The sequence below is a fragment of the Vollenhovia emeryi genome, unplaced genomic scaffold (genome assembly GCF_000949405.1).
Source record: "Vollenhovia emeryi isolate VEMERY1.0 unplaced genomic scaffold, V.emery_V1.0 DF939169.1, whole genome shotgun sequence".
Taxonomy (NCBI): Eukaryota; Metazoa; Arthropoda; class Insecta; order Hymenoptera; family Formicidae; genus Vollenhovia; species Vollenhovia emeryi.
Window position 1 is genome coordinate 1018282 of NW_011967197.1, and position 26816 is coordinate 1045097.

General features: G+C 43.5%; 5 protein-coding genes across 14 annotated transcripts; 1 reads left to right on the forward strand and 4 right to left on the reverse strand.

Annotated features, from left to right (window-relative positions):
- Positions 1-63: 63 nt before the first annotated feature.
- On the reverse strand, positions 64-3981 carry LOC105564039 (ufm1-specific protease 2). Its single transcript, XM_012016127.1, has 10 exons — positions 3402-3981; positions 2959-3186; positions 2315-2542; positions 2048-2215; positions 1857-1950; positions 1518-1778; positions 1200-1337; positions 998-1124; positions 587-840; positions 64-490 (listed from the first exon to the last, which is right to left on the reverse strand). Exons 1-10 carry the CDS (start codon positions 3438-3440, stop codon positions 279-281), a joined length of 1749 nt encoding a protein of 582 aa, XP_011871517.1. The 5' UTR covers positions 3441-3981; the 3' UTR covers positions 64-278.
- On the reverse strand, positions 3782-12159 carry LOC105564037. 4 transcript variants are annotated; one of them, XM_012016124.1, is made up of 5 exons: positions 11991-12159; positions 11551-11691; positions 11278-11352; positions 8792-8935; positions 3782-3861 (listed from the first exon to the last, which is right to left on the reverse strand). In XM_012016124.1, exons 1-5 carry the CDS (start codon positions 12014-12016, stop codon positions 3858-3860), a joined length of 390 nt encoding a protein of 129 aa, XP_011871514.1. In that variant the 5' UTR covers positions 12017-12159; the 3' UTR covers positions 3782-3857. The 4 variants fall into 4 exon arrangements, with proteins under 4 accessions (XP_011871514.1, XP_011871513.1, XP_011871516.1 ...); XM_012016123.1 differs by having other exon boundaries at positions 8792-8953; XM_012016126.1 differs by lacking the exon at positions 11278-11352.
- Positions 4793-16490, forward strand: LOC105564036 (tyrosine-protein kinase CSK-like). Of its 5 annotated transcripts, XM_012016121.1 has the most exons (8): positions 4793-5073; positions 7215-7258; positions 12166-12596; positions 12752-13405; positions 13486-13681; positions 13757-13843; positions 13918-14010; positions 14084-16490. In XM_012016121.1, the coding sequence occupies exons 3-8, from the start codon at positions 12196-12198 to the stop codon at positions 14177-14179; spliced, it is 1527 nt and encodes a 508-aa protein (XP_011871511.1). In that variant the 5' UTR covers positions 4793-5073; positions 7215-7258; positions 12166-12195; the 3' UTR covers positions 14180-16490. The 5 variants fall into 5 exon arrangements, with proteins under 5 accessions (XP_011871511.1, XP_011871507.1, XP_011871512.1 ...); XM_012016117.1 differs by lacking the exons at positions 4793-5073; positions 7215-7258 and adding an exon at positions 7272-8294; XM_012016122.1 differs by lacking the exons at positions 4793-5073; positions 7215-7258 and adding an exon at positions 8147-8350.
- Positions 16491-16580: 90 nt separating this feature from the next.
- On the reverse strand, positions 16581-22500 carry LOC105564041. Its single transcript, XM_012016132.1, has 4 exons — positions 21433-22500; positions 19825-20744; positions 17852-19550; positions 16581-17654 (listed from the first exon to the last, which is right to left on the reverse strand). Exons 1-4 carry the CDS (start codon positions 21596-21598, stop codon positions 16612-16614), a joined length of 3828 nt encoding a protein of 1275 aa, XP_011871522.1. The 5' UTR covers positions 21599-22500; the 3' UTR covers positions 16581-16611.
- A 71-nt stretch (positions 22501-22571) lies between these two features.
- On the reverse strand, positions 22572-26161 carry LOC105564040. Of its 3 annotated transcripts, none has more exons than XM_012016129.1 (3): positions 26081-26161; positions 23571-24212; positions 22572-23378 (listed from the first exon to the last, which is right to left on the reverse strand). In XM_012016129.1, the coding sequence occupies exons 1-3, from the start codon at positions 26083-26085 to the stop codon at positions 22871-22873; spliced, it is 1155 nt and encodes a 384-aa protein (XP_011871519.1). In that variant the 5' UTR covers positions 26086-26161; the 3' UTR covers positions 22572-22870. The 3 variants fall into 3 exon arrangements, with proteins under 3 accessions (XP_011871519.1, XP_011871520.1, XP_011871521.1); XM_012016130.1 differs by lacking the exon at positions 26081-26161 and adding an exon at positions 24510-24592; XM_012016131.1 differs by lacking the exon at positions 26081-26161 and adding an exon at positions 24502-24592.
- Positions 26162-26816: the final 655 nt, after the last annotated feature.

Genomic DNA, 26816 nt, shown 5'->3' on the forward strand with positions numbered 1-26816 from the left:
GTGTCCACCTTTGTTACAAGAGGTATTGTCTTAATTAACTTTATTCTCATTTAGAGATAAAAGTATATGTATATATGTGTTTATTGTTTTTACTCCACCGTTGCACGTATCGCACGATTAAAACAAAACATTACAAATGTTGCAGCGATGCAATACATCGCGAAAATTATCCTATACATATACATATGTGCATGTGTAATGTGAACGAGTAGTAGAGAACTTTACTTGGATTATACTTAGAAAATTAAATTATGTACAATGCAGTGCGCATTTTAACATCAGAAGGCTATAGGCCTTTGTGGAAGGCACATGTTGTAAAATGCGTCCTTTTTCCAGAAATCTTTTGTTTTCCATCCACACCAACCCTTATTTATTATGGTAGGCAAGTGTTCGGCACCCGTGTAATGTGGATCTAGAATCAAGAACTTTCCCTCTTCGGAATTTTCGTCGTAACTAACTCCTAGAATTGTATGAGCTAGCACTCCTCCACCTATACAAGATATAAAAAAAAAAGAGTACAAAGTTATATATTAGATATTTTAAATACAATTTTAATTGTTTGTAGATTGATACGATTAAAGCTTACCAATCATGATAGGTGTGCCCTGTGTATCAAAATGATTTGCAATTTGTGGGATTAAGGCCAGCATCTCCTCTCCGCTCGACGCGCGCAGTATCTTGACGTCTACGTTGAGGAGAGTCTGCAGTACAAAACTCACTTCAGTTGAACCGATCCATTGCCTACTGCCAAGGAAGGCAAAAGATTTATCGCCTATATCGATTAGGCACTGTTGTATCTTGCGATGGGATGGAATTGGTATTTCACTATAGCCCTGTAATCTATGGCAAGATTGCAGTTTACTGATATGATGTACAGTCACCGGCAATGAATCGTTTCGCAAGAGGGAAAGTGACTTGTATTCATTGTCGGTCAGTGTATACGTATTGACGGTATACGATATTTTTAATTATACCATTATTTTTCACATTTTATTACCTGTACCACGAAATGATGGTTTGGAGAGATCTATAGGCACATCCCCATCCATTGTCGTCGAAACTATTTTGCATGTAATGGTGATACGAATACAAACCGTCCACGATACTAAGTTTTCCTGCAACAGCTAATCAAGGCGAAATATTACAATAATTGCGTAACGAGTTCGAATGGCGAAAAATATGTGAGCACAAATGTGTACCTTTATGTAAAAGAGCCCGATGAGGATTTACAAGTATCTCATTTTCCCGTGTGTCAAGTTTGACGGCATTTCCACGTCGAAAATACGGTCTAGTCAAATCTAACGCTAAAGCCTTGTGTAAAGCCTTGCGATATTCCTCTGAAATTATACGACTGGTCTGTATAAAAGCAAATAGATGACACACATACATATTACTGTGATTAAAAATCTGTCAATGTTAATTATGCAACGACGACACAGGATATCACGAACGGTACAGAACCAAGTAGCGATGCAGCCTATTGCATCAACAATAAACGGATGTAATCGAGGTCTTACTTGCGTTGTCGTTAGTAGAATTGCCAGGATATACTACTGTAAATAAATGTCCACAGCCTTGAGGTTTAAAATGCATGACTTCGGGTAACATTGTGGGCAGCTTTATACTTTCAGACTGATTTTCTTGTTGCACCTCAATCAACCTGATGTTCCGGCAAGTGGATTCCACTAGAATCGCGTGCAACTCGGCTGATTTCACATTCAAGTTTACCAGTGACAACGCATCGATGTGTACATTGCATTCCGAACTGTCGAAAGGTTCTGCAACGTAAAAACGTAACAAGTTAGAAACCTGGTGTGTACCGTAATGTCTGCAATACTCGGTGACACAGTACGTACTTTTGATGTGTTGTAAGACGGGAGCGTACCTGACAGACTCTTCGGAATTTCTCTCACTTGATATCTTCAACAACATGTTTGCATGTATAACATTCTAAAAATTAACAAAATATGTAAAAATACCTCGGCACAACTTCTGTTTAAAGTAGTTACAAACGTGAGTATTACAAATACGAGTCGCAAACACATACCACAGGTCCGATATTGTGATTTACATTACTCGAACCGGTTGAAAATTTCTCTTGGTCTTTGGACACGGATAAAATATCTTTCAACGTTGTATCTCTTAAATTGTCGTCGGTTCTGAAGAGATATGCGTTGTTCGAAGGGAAATGTATGCCTATTTTCCCAGACGCGATCTACAGCAGAGCAAAATTGTGCGATATATACACGCGGCACGTTTAATTAGAAAATTAAAAAGAACCAGACGTGAACGTCGAGAGAGAAGAAAATCCCACGTTTTTTCGCGACTCTTGCAGAGCCTCCGCTACGTTTCCGTCCTGAGCAATCAATGGCAGAGTCGCTTGCAATCGGATGTACACAAACTGCCGAGAAAGATCATCCTCGCTGACAATACTGAGGTTATTTACAGCTTCCAGTTTTTGGTGCACATAAAAGTACGCTTGTATGTCCGACGTGGTGCGCGAATATTTTAAAAGCAAGGGATTATCTGTAATATCGATGTCCTAAACAAACATACGTACATTAGCCTATCTCCGATTAATTTCTCATGCAATACATATATTTTTTTTCCTACACCGAGGCTGATGTAAAGCGTCATCTACAATACATGGAGTAAGCTTGGAGCAAGAGAGAACTACAACTTTTAGCTTTCAGTGTAAGGAAGCTAAAATACAGGCATAATTTTTAAAATATTCGTAACACTGGCCGCAATGGCGTTCTGATTCGCCGAGAGTAAGCGTAACAGCTGGAGTAGAAGTAAGGAATAAAGTTGATTCATTTCCTTACTCCAACTCCCTCCTTCAGGCTTACCGCACGCATCGTAAACGACGCTTAAGAATGGATGAAATGTGTCGGACAATAAATAGGAAACTTTGCACACAAACGACGTAGTGTTTCACAGCGACAAGGTATTTCATACCTTGAAAACATCTGGATTGATTTCTTCACACTCGCCAAAGTCGCCAATATGCAATATGCCGCAGAAATATATGTCGGCAGGTAGATTCAACTGCAGCGCGGTATAATCCGTTGCGTTCTTATCCTCATCGTTACACGAACTTATGCTGAATGTCAGAACTACGAGGGTGTCGTTGTACATAATACCATAAAGGTAGCCAGTTGTTACGGTCTCCACGTTTTCCAGTCGCTAAAAGCAATTATTTCATTAGATATTAAATACGTTTCGGCTTGCGAAAATTGCTCACATTCGTTAAATACACGGAAACGCGATACCGTCTCGAGTGCTAAATTTAGCGTGAAAAAGAAACGTGTTTGCAATTACTCGCGAGAAACGTGACAAGTAATCGAGATTCACGCCAAGAATACATTCTCGGATCATTATCGATGCCCGCTGACGTTTACCTGCAGAATGTTCGCCAAGATCTGCAATTGCGGTGCCATCGCGTCGCGTCGAGATCAGAGGCGAGAGATTTCACGACGGCCAGAGGTGCTTCGTGCTGCCAGCGAGAGCCGATCACCATATGGGGCGATCGCAGGAAATCACAATTGAATTTCCAAACACGAGCCACCTGCGCTGGGAGGTTAAGTCCGTCCTCGTTTCCAGAACCCGAGAAAAAAGCCGCATAGCAAACTGCCCGACGCCTAGATCGGGTTTCGGTAGTGCGTTTCACTTATCGAGGATAAGAGGACGCCGCTCCTCTACGAATTTGCATTCTCGCTGAGCCACCCGCGAAAATTCCGCTCGTACCGAACGACGCGTCCGAGCGCTCGATCCGAAACGGATTTTTATGCACGATTCAGCGGGGGAGTCGTTTCACGCAGACGTATCTTGAGGCAGGGAAGAAGCGTCTTCCTCGTTTAACTGCAAAAAACGACGGGTCGTATAAAAGCAATTTGCATATCGATAAAAAATGCAGATGCACCTGACAAGTGCTCTCACGCTTGAAAATGGCTACTTCCGGATCGAACGCGCGCGTTGCATTTATGACATTTAATTTATCGTATTCGTGATTCCAAGGGGAATCGGCAAGTTTGCTCTTTGGAGATTGCAGTCTGACAAATTTAAACGTCTGCGAATCGGTGGGAAATTTTAGCAATGTGCGACGTAAATTAAAGGGCGCGTATTTCTAAAAACTAACCGGAGTGTCCGGAGTATCACACTCTTCGCCATAGACATAATATATCTAGACCGAGCGTTTGCCTTTATTTGAACAGGAGGGGGGGGGGGGGGGAGAGGTTCACGTAGAAAAGGACAAACTGTGGCTGCGTTCAGCAGAGAAAGCTGCTTTACAACTGTTGTAAAATTCGTGAATCTGACCGGCGTATTCTCTTGATCTTGAATGAATTTAAGAGCATACGCCAACCAGATTCATGAATTTTTCAACAGTTGCAAAGAAGCTTTTTCTGCTGAATGCAGCCTGTGTTTTATGCTATTTCGTTCGCATGAGAACAAGAGAGAACGAAAGAGTTTGTCCTTTTCTACGCGAACCTCCGCTCCCACTACTCAATGCTCGGTCGCTCTGCGAGATCCAATGAGGATGCAGAGTTTTAGATCAGGTGACTCAAAGCTGAATCCTGATTGGCTCTCGCAAACGATTTCCAGTAGGAAAATTAGTATCGTGTGCCGTTGGCTTTAAATATAAGAACTTCGCAATATCATTTGCGTTTCGAAACTCATCGAGAATCGCGTATCTTCCGCGAGCAGCGAGGGTTCCCGAAATCCGATTCGTCGCCGTCGCCGCCAGGCGGCGCGCGCGTAAGCGAGCGACCCCGGGCCACACCGTGCGCGAGTCTAGATGCCAGCTTCTCACGGGCGGAGGCGCGTAGTAAAATGGCCGCCCGACTCGAGTGAGCGGAGTGACGTTTCTCGTAAGGTGTTTGCGTCCGCGATCGCGCCGCGCAGTCTTCGCGCATGAATATTCGCGCGTGCGAGCGTGCACGGCCGTCGCAGCGTGTCACGTATCGGCATCCGTGTCTGCCTCGCCCGCGCGCGGAGGGTGGGCCGATCGCGCGGCCGCAGGTGAGCGCGGCCGCGTTCCGCCCGCACGGCTCGTCCTCGCCGCAAATTTTCAAGGTGCGTATCACGGCTCGCACGTCCGCGCGGCCGGCAAGTTCACGTCGACGCGCGTCGTCGAGCCGTGCCGGCGAAATCTCCCGCACGACCTGCCGTGGCTCGCGCGAGCACGCGTGTGTGCACGCGCGCGCGCAATAGACAGTTTGGTTAGACTGCGGATGGGATTTTTTTCCCTGTCGCTTTCAGTGGGCGGTATTTAAATGACAGGACTGGACCCGACCCGTGCGGCGTGCCACTAATTTAGAATCCGCTTCAATTCCGCTTTCTTCATCGGAACGGGTGTTTCGCTAATCGCGTCGAGCGCTGGTCCGCCGCGAGGAAGATGTTTTTCTCTTACGCGTCGTCTACAGTGAGATATTTCAGACGTGAGATTTAAGAAAGTGACCTATTGCAAATGGACAATAATCGACTGCGACTGGTCATTTGCTTCAATCTTACATCTTGGCCCGATATTACATTTGTCGTACGATTAAAGATCCCATTGTAGACGCCGCATTACTGTCATTTAATTTGGCGCCTAGTCGTACCGTCGCGAATATTTTCTCGTTTAGCATACAGTTTTGCTTGTGAAATAATTGTGTTTAGATATCGAAGGTGTTGACGAACACTGCATTGCCGTAACAGCAGAGAGACAGCATAGCAATTTTCTGAATTAGCAGTGGAGACTAACAATGTGCTGATCTGAACATAATTTGAACTGTCGCTTCGTAGAGCGCGGAATCTTACAAATAAGTTGAATCCACTTTTTCATATTTTATCCGCTTCAAGAACAGAGGTATTTATTCTGTTTATCATAAAGTAACTTCTTCCATTTTATTCAGCCTCTTGTTGCGCGAAGGGCAAGTTTCTTGACATAAAAGTTGTAAGAAGCGATTGAAGTAGAAAATTTCTAAATTGCAAATTTAATTTCTAAATTTCTGGTACTAATTTTCCAGATTCGTCGTAACATAAAGCGCACTTTTTCAACCAGATTTTTTCAATCAAGTGGAAACGAGAACGCCAAATTATTACGTAGGTCCGAGCAAGATTAGCCCAATAATTTTATGTCCTACGCGCCGTTACCAGCGGGCATATAATACAGATTAGGCGGAATCATTGTCGTCAGTAATTTCACATATAAACTGATGAACGATTTCTAATTATTTTAAAAATACTATACTTAGCATTCAATACAATAACTCCTTGCCCCGTACTGAATTTTTTTTCTACTTCAAAGACCTCGAATGTATTTTTAATTTAATCTAAATTATATAATGTTTAGAGAACTTGTAAAAAAATGGAAGAGAATCTTGATAATTCGTGCCTGTACGTAGTTTCCCTCAAGTTTCCGCCACAATTGCACACTGCATTTTGGCCAAAGCGCTTCATATTTCTGTTCTGACATTGCGTCGACCTGGTTCGATTTGAGAGGCGGATCATAGTAGACGACCGAGTGATTAATGCGCCTGGGCCTGGCAAACTGGCCCCGGTCGCTCGGGGCTCATGTGAACTCGGGCAATTAGCAATTGGCTAATTATACGGTTAACGGGCGATGAATAACGCAGTCGCGCGAGCGCGCGGCGCTTAATTGCGCGCCGCAAATGGAAAGGCTCTTCCTTCCCAGTCCTATTTTTTCCACGTTCCTCTTCCGCCGAATCGCGCCCGAACACGAGTTCCTGCCTTCTTACCTAATTGAATCCGGCCCGAAAAGGGCACCGCTGGAATGCGCGCGTCTTCAAAGATGTCCATGAAAAATAATTTGGATCGTTACGCGACAGAACATCTTATACGGACGACCACTCCGCCCTTTTATCGACGTGAAACCTTCAAAAGAATCTATTAATGTAAACGTTTCTCCGAATATTCGTTTAATATTTGCCATTCTGTCGCATACTCTTTAACGATCCGCGATCACTTGCTGGTATTTTCGAAGATAAAATAATACTTGAAATATTTACGAGTCTCACTGGAAAAAAAAGTTTGTTACCGCAGCTCACCACGGTTTGCTAAAAATATTACCTGTCCATGTTTTACAACTGAAATTTAGTTGCCACATGCGGTGTTTCGCTACGGTAGCTACGTTTTTCTTTCCGTGCCAGAGATTAAAGTAGAAGGAATCGTCGCAAGTTTGTGGCTGATAACTCTTTCTGTTTTTGTTTCAGAGGGGCAATATTTCCGCGAGATGGATACTTGGTGCAAAGCATAGGTATGCTTTCGAGATACCTTAGATTGACCTTTTTACTCTATCGTGAATTGTCCGTCCTCGAGCGAGACAATGCGAGGAAATTAACCCGTAATTACGAACGGCGGAAGACAGGAACTCCGCGTTACATTTCGGCATTAGTGACGCTATTCTACTTTGCGCCAGTACCGACGCAAAGTGCGCCGGCGAAAGATTGGAGAAACGAGAGTACTCGTTGTACCGACTTCAATTCTCCCTTTATACGAGTCAAGTGCCGGGCGTTTGATCCCGCTGTTGAGTGCTAGGCGCTATTTCACGAATTCCACGATACGATCTGCGCCGACGCTCGACGTCGCCCCGGACAGCTCGTCTCCGCTTGCGTCAACGTCGCTAAGGGATATGAGTGAAACATGAAAGTAGGATTTGCGAAATGTAAAGGCGAGATAGAGGGGAGAGAGAATAAAGGGACACGCGCGACGGCGATTTATGGTGGGACTTTATTCCTTTCGGAGCGATGTATAAATCTTCAAGGCGCGACAATTTGCTGTCCGTTTAATTTCCTGCGTTATCTATTTGCAGATTTAGTAATAATGCTTATTTCGTTATTGCATCACGAGACAGCTTTGAGAGGTAATTGATTAGACGGAGATGTGACAGGACAAAGTATGGTCTTTGTGGCCCAAGAGGACACGCGTGGGATTCTATTCGGTCTTCCTACGTCTCTTGATTACGAGATCAGATAGTGTCGGGCCGTTTCATTAAGGAGGAAGGAATTCACGTGAAATTGCTTCGGGAATGCGTGCCCGATGATATATCGCCCGTATGGCAGTGACGGAGAGGGGGACTGATGAAACGAAAACGGGTCTCCGCGGTCCCGTTTGTGCATCAGCGAGCTAATCCGCGACTGTCAACGCGATCAGACACGCGAGGTGTCCCTCGCGGCTCGCGATTCGTCGCGCGTTGTTCGTCGCGAGGGTTTCCGCAGCGCGTGTCCGTCGCGTGTGCGGAAGTTGTCGGGAGGCGCCAGCCAGGAAGGAAGCGTTCCGCGCGCGAGGAAGAGGTTCGTTCCCCGGGAGAGTCGTGCGCGGGGGGCGACGCGTCAGATGGAAAACGGTGGTGGGTCACGGTACAGTAACGTGTACTGTTAAAGAGCGCGCGGCAACGAGCGCGTTCGCCGGGCGCGAATCTGTTGCACGCACGCACGCACGCACGCACCCTCTCTCTCTCTCTCTCTCTCCCTTCCTCCGCCCGTGCCTTTCGCATTTGCGCCCTTTTACGCTCTCTCGCGAGATATTAATAGGACCGCGGTGCCGGCCAGGCATGCCGAGCGGGCGCAAGCCTCGCGCGAAACGCCTTTCGCGAAATCAGCGTTCGCGAATCTCGTAGACGAACTTCGGGAAGCTTCGGCCACGCGGAGCACTCTAGTTCAGTGTGTAATGTACTTGGCACGAGGAAAAAACCGCTGAGGGCATTGTGGTGTACAGATTTCGGGCATTACAGGACATTATAAAGAATCTAAAAAGATAAAATAAGATAATAAGATAGAATAATGCTCACTGGGAATTAGTGTAGGCATTGGTGTACATGATTTTGGTCAGTGATTTACTCCTCGACTTGACAATTACGAGACGTTTGTTCTGGTTATAGTTGTCGCGTTCGCTTCTGACGTTGAGCTCTTGTAGCATCAGAATCTTCCTTTGCCTAAAGAGAAAAGATCGCCTGTGAAAAACATATAGATTAATATATTGTTACAGTTCAGGTTTTTATATAACTTATTACACGATAAATGAGGGAAAGTACGGAAAATTCTCTCTCCGGAAAGACACGCGTATTTTATCCTAAAGACATTTCAAGACAGAATTAGTGTATTTTTTCGCAGTGCCGCTCACACGGGGAGATCTTTTTTTGCCCCATTTATTGGAAGCTATGAGAATCGCGGTTATTCCGGTTATTGTTCGATCCTTGAAAGCTTCACGGTCGTGTTCGCACGGACCACAATCGCATCGCGGATACTGGGGAAACGTCTTTTTTTTTGTCGATAAACGAGGCTTTCCACGTGCGAACGAAGCCACGTTGTTCCCCGTGAAATGTATGCGACGTGGACTGTGGTCTGCGGCTTGTACAAAGGCGCTCCGATAGTGAATCACCGAGCCGGAGCTCGAAAAGCGCCGATATAAACAGATACTTCCGAGTCGGCCTTGAAATGCGTATGAACCACATAATTATCGTGACTGCGTAATCTATTGAAATTAACATAGGCTGCACCGCGGCCGCTATCTCCCTCGAGCCATCCGAGATATTTTATATGTATGTACATATCTTGAATGTAGCGTCGTCGTGCAACGAGGCGCTCATTGAAGTTTCTTTTCCCCAGTTCTCTTCGCGGCTTAGCCGAGCGCGCGAGAATATTTGCTCTCCAGAATATTTGTCTTGCCGCGCGTTTCTCTAATAAACGTGAATTCAGATAGAATTTCAGTCGCTCTGCTACGCGAGGAACGAGACAATCGTTAGTCCAAAAAAAAAAATATATAAAGCGTGTCTTTCTGAAAGTAATAATCTATTTACGGTGCACCATTCGAGTATCGATGCGAGTGTTTTTCTATAGATTTTATATCAGTATAAAACTTAACTCTATCAAAGCAGAATTTTTGTTTATAATAACATTTCTAAAAACAAATTTTTCTCCGTCAATCGCGAGTAATTTTTATTTCCGCGATACGCGGGTGCGTTTTATTTAGCAAATTTTCGCGCAACGCGTACGCGGAGTTTCGGGAGAGACGCGCGTTTTCTCCGAATCCTAGATATCGGAGGCATAAATAGTTTCAGTCTAAACGGTTGCAGATGTATAGCACGTAACTCTTTTAAGCACCTCGCTGCACGCGATAGAACAGTTTTGCTTTTTTTTTTACACATGTTACACACCGGTAGGAATTAACGTCGCGTGCAGCCGATAATAAATTTCATTAGCCTGAAATCTATGCGGCCGTGCGGGGTCCGAGTTAGCTGACAAGCGCGATGGAACGTGTATTACACGTACGCACCTCGCATCCAGATCCGATATTGATATTCAAGGCGTTTCGCGCCTGTCGGGCGCGATACTTTTTTTTTTCTTTTTGGCCGTACGAAACTCCATTTTAACGTACATAGAGAGAGGAGAGAGAGAGAGAGAGAAGGTGGTTCCATTATATATATATCTGACCCATAAAACCGGACGTTTAACTTTTATGCCTCGCGCTTATCGTGGGTTTTATACGTGCCTGTTATAAAGGACGACGTAGACGCGAATTATGTAGCCTATCGCAAGCTCGGCATTATTATTTATATACATATATTTTTCTTTTTCTTAGAATAAACGGTTTCGGCTGACATTTTTCTCTTCTGCGTGTCGTGTAGTCTTCGCGATGCTAATCGCTTATCTGTCTCTCGAAATACCGAGGGGACACATGACAGAAATGCGACTATTCGAGCTTACGTAACAGAACGATTCGCATATTATGTTCCGCTGCAACTATACCTTTTCGCGTGACATAACTCGCTCGTTTCTCTCTCTCTCTCTCTCTCTCTCTCTCTCTCTCTCTCTTCTGTCTCGCAGGCGCCCGGCCAAGGATAGAGCCAGTTGAATTATTCAATATTCGCCGGTGCGATGGATCTGTTTCTCCTGTTACCGCGTTTGATCGTAATACGGATAGCGCCGGGGAATCGTTGCCGGGAATCCATAGCCGACGAGCATTTCCTTTAAAAGCCATTTCCCTGCGTTACGAAGCCTGCTTCCTACGTATGTTTCATTCATCTCAACCGGCAGGAATAATTCTGCGCGTCTTTTGATACGACAAGACGAATGCTTAATGAATATGAAAAGTAAACGATTTGTAATCTCTCCCGACGAGATTCTCTCGTCGGGGATATATTTATTTCGCGTGGAAATTATACGTCGCTTAGTCAGGTAATTATAGGCGGGATAATTGTAGACCTACATCGCCACCGTCGCTTATTCGCATTACAATCGTCGCGAAAAAGAAATACACGGCTGGTGTGTGACTCACCTATCATACACGTCCCATGTACGGCCGTGCGGCGCATCGTAATACGGCGGATGAGCATCGCGATAGTGTACGCGCCTTGAAACAATAGGCACTTAGATTAACTACTGTATATTAAAGCTCGACGCGCGGTTTACCGGATATGCATGCCGCTTGAATATGCATCGGGCTCAATTCGCCTAACGAGTTTTATTAATTATCGCTTCCGCGCGTTGCGTCGCGCCCGGAGATAATTGAGTCGTCTACGCGGCAAACATTGTCGACCGCTTCTCGCACCTCGCATTTTTATGGGACGACCCTCTGTTGTGTCCCGCCGGGAGAACTCGCCGCGTGTAGAACCGGCTTTTCTTGCCGAGAGCACTTGAGCTGTGGCTCTTCGAGCTGTTGACGATCCTCGTGCAACACAGTTGAGGAGACCTGTCGAACACGTGACTGTTTAACAAACTAATTCAATGTTTAGTGTAGGAGAAAGTAGGAGGACGTTTGTCTGTCGATCCTTAAAAAATAATCCATGAGAAGATGTGAAATTGAACGATTATAGAGATTACATCACATTTTGACAACATTAATCGTATAAACTCTCTAAAGTTCTTGGAGTGAATGAGTCACCCTATTGGAGTGAGTATTCCACTTTGTGACAGTATTTTCACTCCAAAAATTTTACAGAGAAAATATAAAAATTTTTATATGTTTTAAAACTAGTTAGAAAACCGTACTTTGTATATAAGTTTCCATCTTCCATTCATGTTCTCACTGTATTCCCTCCGCGTTACTTTTTACACGAGTCATGAATGTACTTGCGGGTAGAACATCGATAAAGCGTCTTATTTAATGAGACAGGCTGATAAACGATGCCTAAGGTTCATGAATGCGCTTCATTCATCTTTGCAGGTTGATAGAGCCTACTGTGTGGTAGCTGCCATGCCAACGTACCACAATGCGGGTGGCGGATACCCGAATGTGTCAGCGCCAGCGCGGCAAGCGAAACTCGACGGCAATCAAAATCATCACACTATCCCTTCAAACGTAACGTCTCATCCCCTCATACAAAACAACACTCAGCAGCAGCAGCAACAGCAGCAGCAGCAGCAACAGCAGCAGCAGCACAGCGTTCCTTCCAACCTGACTGCAGGTAGCATTCCGTCCCATCCAGTGTCGCCGACGATGACCACGCACTCGAGTGTCGCCACTTCGAACATCACGACGCATATGAACACCACGTCCTCGCCGGTGATTCTCACCTCGAATGCCATCAATCCGGCCGCCAACACTACCGCGTTGCCGGCGAATCCACGACACGAAGTGAAACTAAACGCGATGCCGTATGTATCATTGACTTGGCTTCATACCTGAAAATGTAACGATTTGTGAGAAGGACGATGTTGAGATACGCCAGATAAGGCGGATAAATCGCGTATAATATTCAATATTGCGAAAGTATAAGTTAAAAAAACTATTATATGTTTTTCCTATGCAGATGGTTTCACGGAAAGATATCGAGGGAAACTGCGGAAAGATTGTTGCGACCACGAGAGGACGGTTTGTTTCTAGTTCGAGAGTCAACCAATTTCCCTGGGGATTACACGCTCTGCGTATGCTACCAAGGGCGCGTGCAGCATTACAGGGTGAAATATAAAAACAACCAGTTAACGATCGATGACGAGGAGTTCTTTGAGAATCTGGCGCTCTTGGTCGAGCATTACGAGCAGGACGCGGACGGTCTGTGCACGCAGCTAACGAAATCTTTGCCGAAACAGGGCAAGCAAGACTTTTGTGTGGACCCAAAGGCATTCGTGGAGGCCGGTTGGGTGATTCAGACTCACGAGTTAGAGTTAAGGGAATGCATCGGAAAGGGAGAATTTGGGGACGTGCTGCTAGGTGTCTACCGAGGGGAAAGAGTCGCGGTGAAAATGCTGAAGGATAACAGCGAAGCGGCACAGAGGTTTCTCGCCGAGGCGAGCTTAATGACCTCGTTGATTCATGACAATCTGGTTAAATTACTCGGTCTCGTTTTTAATAATCAACACATGTACCTGGTTACGGAGTATATGAGTAAGGGATCCCTGGTGGATTATTTACGGTCGAGAGGAAGATTGCACGTTTCGAAAAAGGATCAGATTAATTTTGCATAGTACGTAAGCGAATACAAAATCCGTCTGTCGATTATAAAACAGGTGTATAATATTAATCGCATTGTTTGGCGTACCGTAGCGATACGTGTGCCGGTATGGCGTATCTGGAATCCAGACATGTTGTGCATCGAGACTTAGCGGCGAGAAATGTTCTCGTAGCGGAGGATAATTCCGCCAAAGTATCCGATTTCGGCCTGGCGCGGGACGAAAATTTTTCTCTCGACGGTGGAAAGCTGCCGATCAAGTGGACTGCACCAGAGGCTCTAAAACAAAACGTAAGTAACTTGTAGGTGAGGATGAATAAAAATATATATACTCGATATACTTATGTATCATATTACTGTTTCCAGAAGTTTTCAAACAAGTCTGATATGTGGAGTTTCGGAATTCTTCTCTGGGAAATCTATTCCTTCGGTCGTGTGCCGTATCCGCGAATTGTAAGCGACATTGTTACATTAAACTTTCATACGAGACGCACCATGTGTTTTCTTCACGTTATTACTAATTGCAGCCTTTAGCCGATGTTGTAAAGTGCGTAGAAAAGGGATACAAGATGGAACCGCCAGATGGATGTCCTGCGGAAGTTTACGACATTATGAGACAGGTATATTAAAGTCTTGTTTGTTGTGTTATATGCGTTGCATTGTATCCTATTCAGATATGTTATTCTTTAACAGGCATGGGATTTACAGCCAGAAAAGAGACCGAGTTTTCACGATATAAAAGTGACACTCGGCCAATTGAGAGCGGAGTACACCAAAGGCGTGAATTAAGAAAGAATTTAATAAAACTTAAATAAACTTAGCGAGAACTGAAAAAGCGGGGACTGGGATGCCCGAATAATTTCTCGTTTTCAGGACGAAAATAGTGATTTTGAATGTTTCTGTTAAAAGGGAAAGACAGTGACAGGACTGCGATTGTACATTGTATACAAAAAAATAGTATTTGCTTTGCTTATATTTATTGTTATTTTAGTTCTTGAAATGTGTGGGAAGAACTTTAATTTTTATATAGTAATATTTTGCACACACAAGCATTACCTATGGTCAATCGTGCCTTTGTCCAAGTTGACGTTCTCGAGCAGGAAATTCAACTTGTACATAATAAAATCCGAATATATTCGGGATAAAATCAACAGAGTTAAAATATGCGTAATTTGCCTATTACTTAATTTTCGATAGTCGCATATGAAGTCTATTACGGTGATGATAAAAATGGCTTCGTATTCCACTACACCATTTTTTTCAAGTGATTCAAGTCTGTTTTATATTGCAGCACAAAAATGACGTATTATACATTAGATTAAATTTAGATGAATTATAACACATGCTACGTTATATGATATTCACAATCTCGTCCACTTACAATTAGTTTTTAATCGGTTAGCATTTCGTTTTTGTTGAAGTTGTGTAAAAAAATTCATTTGCAATTTATATTGTTATGAATTTAAAAGATTGTCTAAGCAATTCTAGTTATATATTGCAAGTAATTAAACTCTAATGTTTAGTTGCTTAAGTTTCTTTGATCAAAGATTTGTCGTAAGAAGTATTAATTTTTTAACTAAATTATATTACAATATACACCATTATTTAAGTTCTTTTCATTAAACATTTGACTGCATTAGTGGTGTAAATGTATCTCTTTGTAAATATTTTTGTATATAATTTATCCATCGAAAAAGGATAATGTTTTAAGAAACAATTGATATTGGTTAAGAGAAGATTGATATTGATCAATGACAATTTCTTTTAGTTCAAACTAACACGTATGATATGAACGAATGTCTATACACAATTGCACCACGCTAAAAAGTAATTATATCGTTTTACTACTACTTTGTAATCGTTCATTTTTCATGAAGTGTTCTGCCAACAATAATAACGGACTAATTGTGACTATTTGACGGCCGTATTTCGCTGAACAGTAGCCACGAGCTACGGGGAAGATCAAATATTTATTCTTTAAGATATCAGGTGAGTGACAAGGTCTGTGTAAAGTTGTAGATATTGAATTCTTATGTATGCAACGTAATTTAAAAAAAAATTAATTTTTTTTCATTAATTAAATATCAAGATATCTATGTAACGCAGAGTCGTCAAGTACCGTGTATTAAATCGACACTGTATTATGCGATAATTTAGTAAATTTTGAAAAGTGACGTGGTCACACAGTTCCTTGAAACGAAATCTTTCACGATAGAAGCAGAGATTGTCTTGACTGATGAAATATTTCACAACAATAGGTTCGATCTTTCTCTTCCACAAGTGTCTCTTCAGTCTGCGGGTAGTTCTATAAGAAAATTTAGAACGTATTTATCTTAAGCATGGTCCGTTTATAACTTTGATATTACAATATGTACTTGAGAGGTACACGTATTAATAATGTGTATTAATATGGCTCTAACTGATACCTTGAATTGCTCTTTCATTTAAGGAGGTTTAATATTTGTATGTATTTACAATCTGCGAATACACATGAGTTCTTCCAATTATAAATTTCATATTACTCATCGAAAATGCCAATTTCATCTCCATTTTGTCTCTGACGTTTCAAATCCAAGATGAAACATCTTGTTATTCGTTGAAGAGCATTATATTTATATATAAATATATATGAAACAATGACCGCGTGTGACATTGTTACTTGTGTATTTTGATATGTACACGGGATTTCGTTGTTGCGATATTAGTTTTCTTATGACAACCAATGTGTCCGTTTATTTTCTACTGATAATCGATCGATTAGAGTGTAAGAAATCTATAATATATATTAATTAATAAATTAGAAACATCGCAAAATCACGCAAGGGAATTAAATTGTACTTGGGACGCATGTGTTCACATTGAAACGGTATGGTGTGCCGATTCGATGCGAGTGTATGTGGGATTTGTGACAAATACGTTTTCCATTCTTGCAACTCTTTTATAGAGTCTGGAACGAATAATTCAGGAAAAGAGATACCTTTGTCGTCGTACTGTTGTTACGTCACAATTCTAAAGATTCTCATTAGACAGCTATAGCGATGAGAGAATAGATCACTGATGAAAGAATAAAAGTTATTAATAAAGGAGAGAAGTTACGCTATAATTGTGTACTTTAATTAACCTTCGGCGAGATGTACAATTATCACGTACCTTTATCATTCCTAATTACTTGTCAGTACCGCGTTAATATTCTGTCCTAAATCTTTATCAATTGCTAGATATCAATAAACATATGCGCTATGATTTTCGTAAATACTCGTATTTATTTCTGTTTGCAATCCGAGATAATCGTGAACGTTTGTCACGAATTCATTGTCGGCCGCGGTATTATCGACGACTGTACGTTCTTGCACGGTAGACACGCTATTATTTTTAATATCGTCGTGCGAATATTCGTTTAAAATTTGTTCTTCGGACTCGTTATCATATTCCCTTATTTCTGATATTTTACCATTAATTCCGTTTGTTTCTACAATTTCCGATAATGTCCAGAATTTTTCGCTACTCTTCAGCTCGCGTATTTCGTTTTCTTTGATCGTTCCTACGTTTACGTTACGTTTCGCTTGACGAGATTCGAGTACATTTTCCCCAGTACGTTTCAAAAGAGAAAAAGGATGCGGATAATCCTGCGAATTTAGAGAATTTTTCAATCGACTACGTATCAAGAGACTCTTTTGCACTTTGTAAGGTTGACCCAAATCACGCGTCAGTATCGAGTCGCGATTGTGACGTGATGTACCGATCAATAAATATCTCGTGTCGTTTTCCCGGTCTTCAATTATTGAATGTTTTATTTTACGTATTCTATTATATTCTTTTTTCGTTGAAACTCGTAAGAAATTTATATCGTGAAAATTACGTTTGCCAATTCTGGCAGATTTAAAATTCACACCAGAGGAAGAATGCGAGGTGTTTTTCGAAATCAATTCGGAATGATTGGATATCGGGACGTCTTTTCCGAGGACGTTAATGTTCGCATTTTTACCGAGTATCGCGTCACGAATCGAGTATAACAATCTTCCGTTCATTGCAATTATTTTATTGACGAAGGCGATCACGCGGTTGCCAATGATAAAAAAGAATTTCGAAATGAAGCTTCCCTCGCATTCCACGTCGCGATGATAAGGCACGTTATTCTTGCAACGAGTTTCTAAGGTACTTTCCGTGACATCGTTGCAACGGGATAAACGTTTTGTAGTCGTAATTTCTGCTTTCGTTATCGGACTTGGGTAAGTTCCTACGTCGTCTCCGTTTTTCTCATTATCTGAATAAAAAATTTTAATTTAAATTCTATTTTATACTTGATATTCTGCGCAGAACCATGCGATTTCTAAAGATATATTCTGACGCAGACTAATGAAAAGGCATTGCAAATTATAAAACGTGGAAAATTACTTTTTCTCTTTCTAAATATAGAGGGATGTGCCAGTGATATTGGCACTGAAGAAACCGACGACATACCTGTTATACATTTATGCAGATTTTTGAACGGAGGAAATACAGTTGCTCTTAACAATGCGGCGGTTGCATATTTATCTTCCTTAAATGCGGTTTGGCATTGATGATCGAGGCAGAGCTTTGGAAGATCCAATCCCTTTGGAAACATATTCTCCGAGTGATCTTTTCCGGTAATATTGTGCGCGACGGCAGTTCTTACAAGAGTTTCTATCGAATTGCGATTATTTAATTTTTCAATATCCGGATCAGTGGTTACGCTCGTCTCTCTTTCACTTGTTGCTACTTCCTTTGCGATCTCTTGTTTTCTTCCACATTTATGACTTTCGTCGTACACAATATTCGTCATCAATGAGACAACGCGAAATCTTATTTTCTTCCCGCTTCCGCTCATTGCTACTTGACTCTTGTTTTCTTTCACTGACGCGGACGACTGCAAGATTTCACCGTTTTTATCTTCCTGTCCATTCTCGCATTTTTCTTTTTCTGGTTTTAACGTAATCTTTAGTGACGAGGTACATATGCCGTCTTCTTCCGGTTCCCGTGTGTTCGATATCGGATCTTCATTTGCAACTTCCGCGGCAGTCGTGGCTGTCACCTCTTCTCGTTCAGCTTCCGACGACGAGACGTCTCTTTTAATCTCAACGTTGCGTTCCTTGGTCGTTTCATCTCTTTGTAAAATTGCAATTTCGTCTTCCGCTCGTTTATTAAACGCTCGCAAGTTCGGCGTACTGCCACATTTCTGCTGATCCATTGTCTGGTCGCGGCTTCGAATCTCGAGCGCATCTCGCGCCTCGCGAATGTACTCCCTCTCATCGATCTTCTCGCTGAGCGTAACTACGTCGCTCTCAGATTCCGTTAAAGTCTTCACCGACTCGTCGTAGTCGGCGACGTTGACGTACGTCTCGGCCGTCCAACATTTCGCGCCGCATAGAATTCCGTTGATCTCGCTGCTTTGCCCGTATCTCTCCGCGTCGATCACTCTCACGCAGACGGTCGATGGCAGCCTCACTAAGGGCAATGCCCCGCGTTCCGCTCCGTCGACGTTACTGGCCGTCGTCGCGTCGTCTATCTCGATGATCCTCGGTCGAAGTTTTTTTTTAGCCTCGCCGACGCTCTCCTCCGACGTGGTCCTGTCGCAATACGTGCAATTCTCCGTGCTGGAACGCTGCCGTACGAGAGTCGCGGGAGGTTCCTTCGCGCGATCAGCACCGCCACCGTCGTCCGGATTTTTGGGAGGATCGGCGCGCTGACCGGCTGCCGGATTGGCAACGGGTCGCGCAGCGGTCTCCGGTTTATCCGTGCACGGCTTCAGCAGCAGCCTCTTGGGACTTCGAGGTTTTACGTAGGTGAACGGATCTGGCGAACAAGGGGTGTCATGTGGCAGCATGCTGTACAGCCTCCTGGGATCCTCCAATTTCGCCGAGTAACACGGCCTGGAGAATTGTTGCACGACGCGCGACGACAACGTCGGCGCCGGCAGCATCGCGCACCGCCTGCGATCGAACTCCGCCTCCACCTGACGGATCTTATTCTGGACGTTGCTCAGCCGGGTCTCCGCGATCGCCCGCTGCGACCGGTACGGGGCAAAGTTCACGTTCACACGTTCGTCGCACTCCTTCTGCCGTAGCGCCGACAGCAGGTCCCGTAGCTCGGCGTCGGACTTGAGGGCGAGAACCGTGGGATCTATCAGATCGGTGTCTACCTTGATATGGGGGGAAAAGGGGAAATTAATGACAAGAATAAAGACTTATCGTCGCCGGTGAATAATTAACAAAGCGAGGACATTATTGGACAATCCAACTGGCAAATTCTAATCAAAGAAACTTATTATCCTGACTGAGGTAATACTTTTCGCAATAAGTTTCTTTGAGTCGTCTAATAATTTCCTTACTCTCTGATAGAAATGAAATATACATCACGCGAGCTCAATGTATTGTAAATATAGAGAAATTTGTGCAACGAGGCTACGTTATTACCTCCACACCAACTCCCTGAATCTCCATTAGCTTCTGATTGACAAGTCCCTCGACCTGCGTCTTTAGCAGATTCATCTTGAGCTGCACCAGCGTGAGAATCGGGATGACGTTAGGTGGCGGATTAGCCGTCATGTGCAGGTTGATGAGCGCGTTCACTTGCTGCGCGTGCCTCGATTCCGATAGCAACTGATCTTTCGTCAGGGTGCTTATCGCCCTCTGTGCCCTCGCCATTGTGTCCTCCATGGTGGTGGTCACATTTGAGCCCGGCACTTTGCGTAACACCAGCCGCGTGGCAGCGCACGGTATAACGCCCTGCATCGACAGAAACTGCGACGCCAGAGCTTGCAGATGCATCGAGGACGGGCAGTTCCTCTTGGAGCAAATGGTATCGTCGAGGGTGGGCGTGCAACGGTGCTCGTCCGGATCGGCGGCGTCAAAGCGACAGCCGGCGCGTAGGACGTTTCTGATCTCCGTCGCGTCGACGTCGCCTCTCCGACAGCATCCGCAACTCGGCGCTGTCTCGCGGCCGCGAATCAACGGATCGCAGAACGGCAGAGGCATGGGATAGGGGTAGAACGGCGGCGGTGGCGGATAACAGGCGGCGGGGTAAGTTAATCCGCCCGATGGATACACCGCTGGGGGCGAGGACGCTGTTTGAGGTACTAAAGGAGGCACGGACTGCTGCTGCTGTTGTTGCTGGATCGTCGGCGATGGTTGGCCGGGTAGGATGAAGATGGGCGCGGCGTTGCTAACGCACGCACGAATCTGCTCCAAAATATTGTACGGCAGCTGGCCGCAGCCGGGATGAGCCGGCGGTAGGTTCTGAAATACGGGATGACACAGATTCGTAACTGGCTGCGGCGTACATTGGTGCGTCACTATGCAAGTGTCCGGCTGGCACACGTGAGTGAAGACTCCTCCTGGATAGACAATCGGAATAGAGTGAGAAACGAGCCTCGTATCAGCCATTCGCGCGCGTTTCTTGTCGTGACATCGTTGTTAAGTGCCTTATCAAAAGTCAGCTCAATATTCCACGTATCGGTTTTTAATTGATGCCACTTTCAACAAACAAAGAAAATCAATAATTACTCATTTAATTATCATTTCAAAAATATTACTGACGCAATTACAGGGGAATATCTACCGTGTGAACTTCCGACAGAGTTGTTTGATTGTTTTTAATTGATAAATTCCATAACAACAGATAACATTAATGGTAATTTATTATTATTAAAAAATATTATTAATGTAGCTGCGAAAGGGAATTTGGTTCGTCATACTGTTAAAATTTAAAACAGGATTATTTAGTTTCCAATTGATGCCACTTCGAGTAAACAACTAAATATATAGACGTCTCTGTAGCTTTAGACATACGTGAATAATGGATAAAAAGTGAGGAGAAACTCAGGGCGAGCGTACTTTATTTAACAGAATTAAATTAATTAAAAAAAAAAAGAGAAGTACTTCTTTTTATCGAATAAAATCCTACTCTTCCCGCGATCTCGTCGCTTTATGCAAATGATATTTTTAAGAAGGCACTTAACGTAATTCGGCAGACACGAAATTATCACGTAATTTAGCGTTTGATTGGCACGATCGGCTTTGTACCTTGAGAAGTTCCAGAGCACGGACCGCATGCTGCAGTTTGCATCTGCTGAGTGCTGGTTTGCCGTTGTTGACATGTTGGAAAATTATACTGACTCGTCTGCACGGGTACGTTCTGACAGGGCGTGACCTGTGACATCGAGGCCGCGTTACAGGGCAAATTAATCATCGGTACCAGAGGCTAGATCATTGATTTGCTTTAACGAATTTAGATCCCGGCTGCAGCTGTCGTGCCCGTTTGTCCTCCTTCGCGATCAATAATGCATTATTCTATTCGCAGCGCGAGCTCATCCACAATGTAGGGAAATTACACTTGAAAATTTAGATTTTGTGTTGTAAATGATGGAAACGCGTCAAGCACGAGATGTTCGGTGCTTGTCGTTGCTCGCGTTAAGATTTGAAGTTGTAGCGATCCCCGTTAAAATAAAGTTTGCGCTATCGATAGTTTATATCGTTACTTAACCGAACTCGTTGGCGTAAATGGATATTTCGTCTTAAACCGAAGGGGGATAGTTTTATCGGCTTTGCAAACATCTTTAAAACTCTATACGTTTCTAACGTATACGCTTGCTGCGAAAACTTGGCAATTTGTGCTTTGTCTTGAAAGTTTCAAATTCGTTATGACATGGCGCGCGAGAAAATTTCTCTCTCTCTCTCTCTCTCAACATTTAAAGTCCAAGACTCACGCGTCATCCGATTAAAATAAATCCAATTAATTATATAGATTCGATTAGAGCGAGTAATTTCTTTAACGACGATAATCTCTATATAACGCAATTTAAAGTTACTTCCACTTTTTTCCAGATCGATACCTTTTCTCTGATTAAATACCGATGAAAATGTACTTAAGGAGACGACGTTTCCTAAACGGTTCGTCACGTCTCGCTGCGGCGTAAACTTATTTGCGACGTTATCAAAAATCAATGAAAACCAGTTCGAGTTTGAGCAAATCGACAAGAGGAAACGTAACTGAATATTTCACCATCATTTAGCATTACATTTACGTTGACGTGACGTGACGCGCGTCGCAACGTTAATTTATCTAATTATAACATTACGGATCGATTAATCTGTTCTTTTTCGGAAATCGTGAGAGGCGTGTCGCACGCCGAGGTAAAAAGGTGAGAATTAAACGGAATTAATGATTCCGCAATTTTTAATTAATCTTTTCTATTAGTCTAATCTTACAATTAACTCCGCACGGTACCGTGGTATATCCACTTTCTTACACTGGTTTACATTATCTGTTAAGTATTATATACAATACAAGTGCAACGATAAAGGTAGACCTTTCAACTTAAACATTTACTATGTATGCTGATGTATTCTATGTTGCTATCACGAATATGCGCGATAAAGTCGTGATAAGATTTAATGTACGGAATAACGCGAGGACTGCGAAACGTCAAATATAAACTAACGATGAATGTCGAAAGCAGTTTTAACTGAAACTGCCTAAACGGTCGAGTGTACGCAACATCATCCCTGCTTCTTTAAGCATGCGATTTTCAATTATGCCGTACGCAAACGGCAATTTCGCGATAATGTCTCGTTTCATGAGTTGACGGTCCACTTCCGGGTACTCGTCTTTCACAGCGTCTAAATAAATTTGCAAAAGATTCCAACAAGATGCCTCGTTCCCCGACAGATTATTGTCGTCGGGCAGATTTTGGAGGAGAATGTGACCGAAATCGATCGATGGCGAGCAGTACCTCATCGTGCTCCAATCGATCACTTTTACGTCACTGGGCCTTCCATTCTCGTACCTGAACAACAAGTTATTCCGCGTGAAATTACCGTGGCAGATGGTCCAAAAATCGTTGAGCTCCAGTTTGGCCGTTACGTCTCGCTTTTTTTTTATTTTTTCATAGAGATCCGCCTCGGCTGCCAATGCGAAAAACGATGAGGAACTCGAACCTCCAGGATTATCCAACTGCGCTTCCAACGTTCTACAAGCGTAAGATACATATTTTCCTAACTACATTATCTTTTTAATTAACGTTAATAATATCAATACGTTATTACTAAAAAGAAACCAGTATATCGACGTAAATACGTTTTCGCTTTGTACAATTATATTATTTGAAATAAGGACAATTGTTTGATAGCATGGACCGTGCGTAACAAGACGTAAATTTCACCTAACATTGCTCGTACGAGAGTGCAGCCAGTCCGCCGGTACAGACAGTTTCGCATAGAACTCCCTGAAAACGGGAAACCTACACGCCCTCAGCTTGAGTCCCTTGCCGTGAAACGCCGCCAAAGCTTTCACACACAATTTCAGATGATCCTCGTTCAATTTATCATCTACTTGCGTGTAACCACGCGCGGCCAGATCCTCCAAGGCGATAACGGGCCGATCGTATCGACCCAGGTCGGACAGGTAACACCTCGGGATGCCGTGCGTTCCGTAATCGAGCGTCATCTTGCTGTAGAACATCTCCTCGTTGAGGAACGGGCTGGACGACAGAAGATCCGCGCGTGGCTTAGGCAGCTTGATAACGAGGGGAAAGCTGTGTGTCACGCCTGAAAATTTTACGCGCGCCGTCGCCCGATGTAACGTGTTCTCGCGACTGCTCGTGCGGTCGAGGTGCTCCACGTCGACGGAATCGAGCTCGACGAACTCCCTGGATCCGGGCTCGCAGAAATAACGATCGTGGACCATCTCCGGTATCAATACTCGCCTTATGAAGCCGCAGTCCTCGCATATGCACTCTCCCGCCGGCTGCACCGACTTGGCGTGAGGATCCGGGTCGGCCATAGCGAAAGGGAAAATAATATCGCTGTAATAAAACACGGCGGCAATTAAGGACACCGGCACTGCGAGAGCGCGCGCGCTTAAACCCGGAAAGTCGAGAATTATGAGGGTTCTTTTTTTTTACGCGAGCCCGCGCTCGTTCTAATAACGTTGTCGCGACGAGTGCCGCGCGCGTTAATAATGTTTATCGTCACCAAGTGCAACGAGTCGGCGAGCGGCGGAATAATTAAAAAACATTTTAATCTCGAGAGCGAGTCAAAATGCAACATATACATAAACGAGCGTTTCTACCAATAATTAAATAGGTGGCATACGTAGCTACCGTAATCACAAAGATTGCAGTCCGAGAATAATACAATCAGCGGACTCGAAACTCATACGAAGTATCTCCCGGCGCGTTCCATCGCGACTAAATGCTCACGAGCTCGGTCGCACATTTCAAACAATCTCCCCTCCACGCATTCTTCATTTATCTGACCGACCAGTATAACGGGTTGATGAACCTTAAGGCACTCATCTCTAACACTTTCCAGAGCCGGTAGTTTCCTAAGAAGTGCAATAGAGTTGTGCTGTCTCTGTTATTCGGTCACATTCTCCTCCAAAATCTGCCCGACGACGATAATCTGTCGGGGAACGAGGCATCTTGCTGGAATCTTTTGCAAATTTATTTAGACGCTGCGAAAGACGAGTACCCGGAAGTGGACCGTCAACTCATGAAACGAGACTTTATCGCAAAATTGCCGTTTGCGTACGGCATAATTGAAAATCGCATGCTTAAAGAAGCAGGGATGATGTTGCGTACACTCGACCGTTTAGGCAGTTTCAGTTAAAACTGTTTTCGACGCTCATCGTTAGTTTATATTTGACGTTTCGCAGTCCTCGCGTTATTCCGTACATAAAATCTTATCACGACTTTATCGCGCATATTCGTGATAGCAGCATAGAATACATCAGCATACATAGTAAATGCTTAAGTTCAAAGGTCTACCTTTATCGTTGCACTTGTATTGTATATAATACTTAACAGATAATGTAAACCAATGTAAGAAAGTGAATATACCACGGTACCGTGCGTAGTTAATTGTAAGATCAGACCAATAGAAAAGATAAATTAAAAATTGCGGAATCATTAATTCCGTTTAATTCTCACCATTTTTACCTCGGCGTGCGACACGCCTCTCGCGATTTCCGAAAAAGAACAGACTAATCGCTTCGTAACGTTATAATTAGATAAATTAACGTTGCGACGCATGTATACAATATTATAAAAGTTTTATTATCGTTTTTCTTCGTTTCACCATTTTTTTCAGATAGCTTATTAGATTTGCAGGATTGGTTGTTTTTATGCGGCATATGCACATTGTACCGCAGCTGCTACTGCAATATACAATATCAGCCTGGCGATGAGATGCAGTATGCTGCTTGGAAATACAAGTCCATATTGTTACTTTGGATTACTTTTTCTTTGCTCTCTCGATGCTGATTACCTAGTTGGAGGTTTTTCATTTATTCACCACCGACTTTCTGATAATAATTTAATTCTATTAATTTGCGCGTTATGCATTCCTTGAAAACTCTGTCCAGGATAATTCCAGGCTGATTATAGATTCCAAAACTGGTACTATGTAATAAAGGGACCTGCTCTTATTGGAAAAGTATCCTTCAAGTTATAATTACGACGACTAAACTTATAAAGCATTCATTTTTATCTTTTTCTCTATACATAGACATTCCAAGCTGAATGAATTATTATTCCGCTGAAAGAATTGCGTTATTATAATAAAAGCATCGCGACGAGAGCGAGCATCTCTCTTGTTACAAATTTCCATCTTGGATTTACAGAATTATCCTGCACGTCCTTTTCGAAGGAATTAGAGTTATTAGTTATGTTACCTCATCCCTCAGCCGTTTCCGCAGCCTCGGTTTGCCCTGGCGCGGTATTTCGCGAAGCTTGAGGCAGAATTCTCATTGGTCGACGTGCGCCGGGGTTCGCTTGCTGGTGCAGCGATACCCAATATATAGCGGCCAACAAAAAGACGAGGATGATGACAGAAACGAACATCCGTCTTGCTCCACAAGTGGACCTCACTGCCGTTATGATGGGAAGGCATGCCGGCAGGACTTGCTTTGATGGAGCGCATTCCTGCACTTGCGTCGATGCACCACGACTGCCGTTACACTGGCAAGGCGTCCCTGTCAAGCTCCACCCCATTTGGAATTTAGACGGTTTTCTGCCGAAAAGAAATGACAAGTTACATTCAGGTTAAGCCAAATCGGTTTGTCTCTCGATCGTCAATTGATTGTATGTTACACCTAGGCTGCGTTCGGTTTGGGCGCTCACAAACCGAACGCAGCCGTAGTCGACAGAAAAATTCGAGATACACCTCCGTAGATGTAGATAATTGAATTCAAATTAAACGCGACGCGCGTCCCAAAGCCCGTCAGACTTGATTGAGATTAGACGGAAATTCAGAGTAAAATTCGCCAAACTTGAGATTAGTAACCTTTACTACGATTGGTCAAATCACAATCCGTTATCTGACATTAATTAGTCTGACGAATTGTACAAGGCCTGTTCTACATCACGTCGTTACAAAAAAAGGCTACATTCCCTGCTACTGGGGACAGA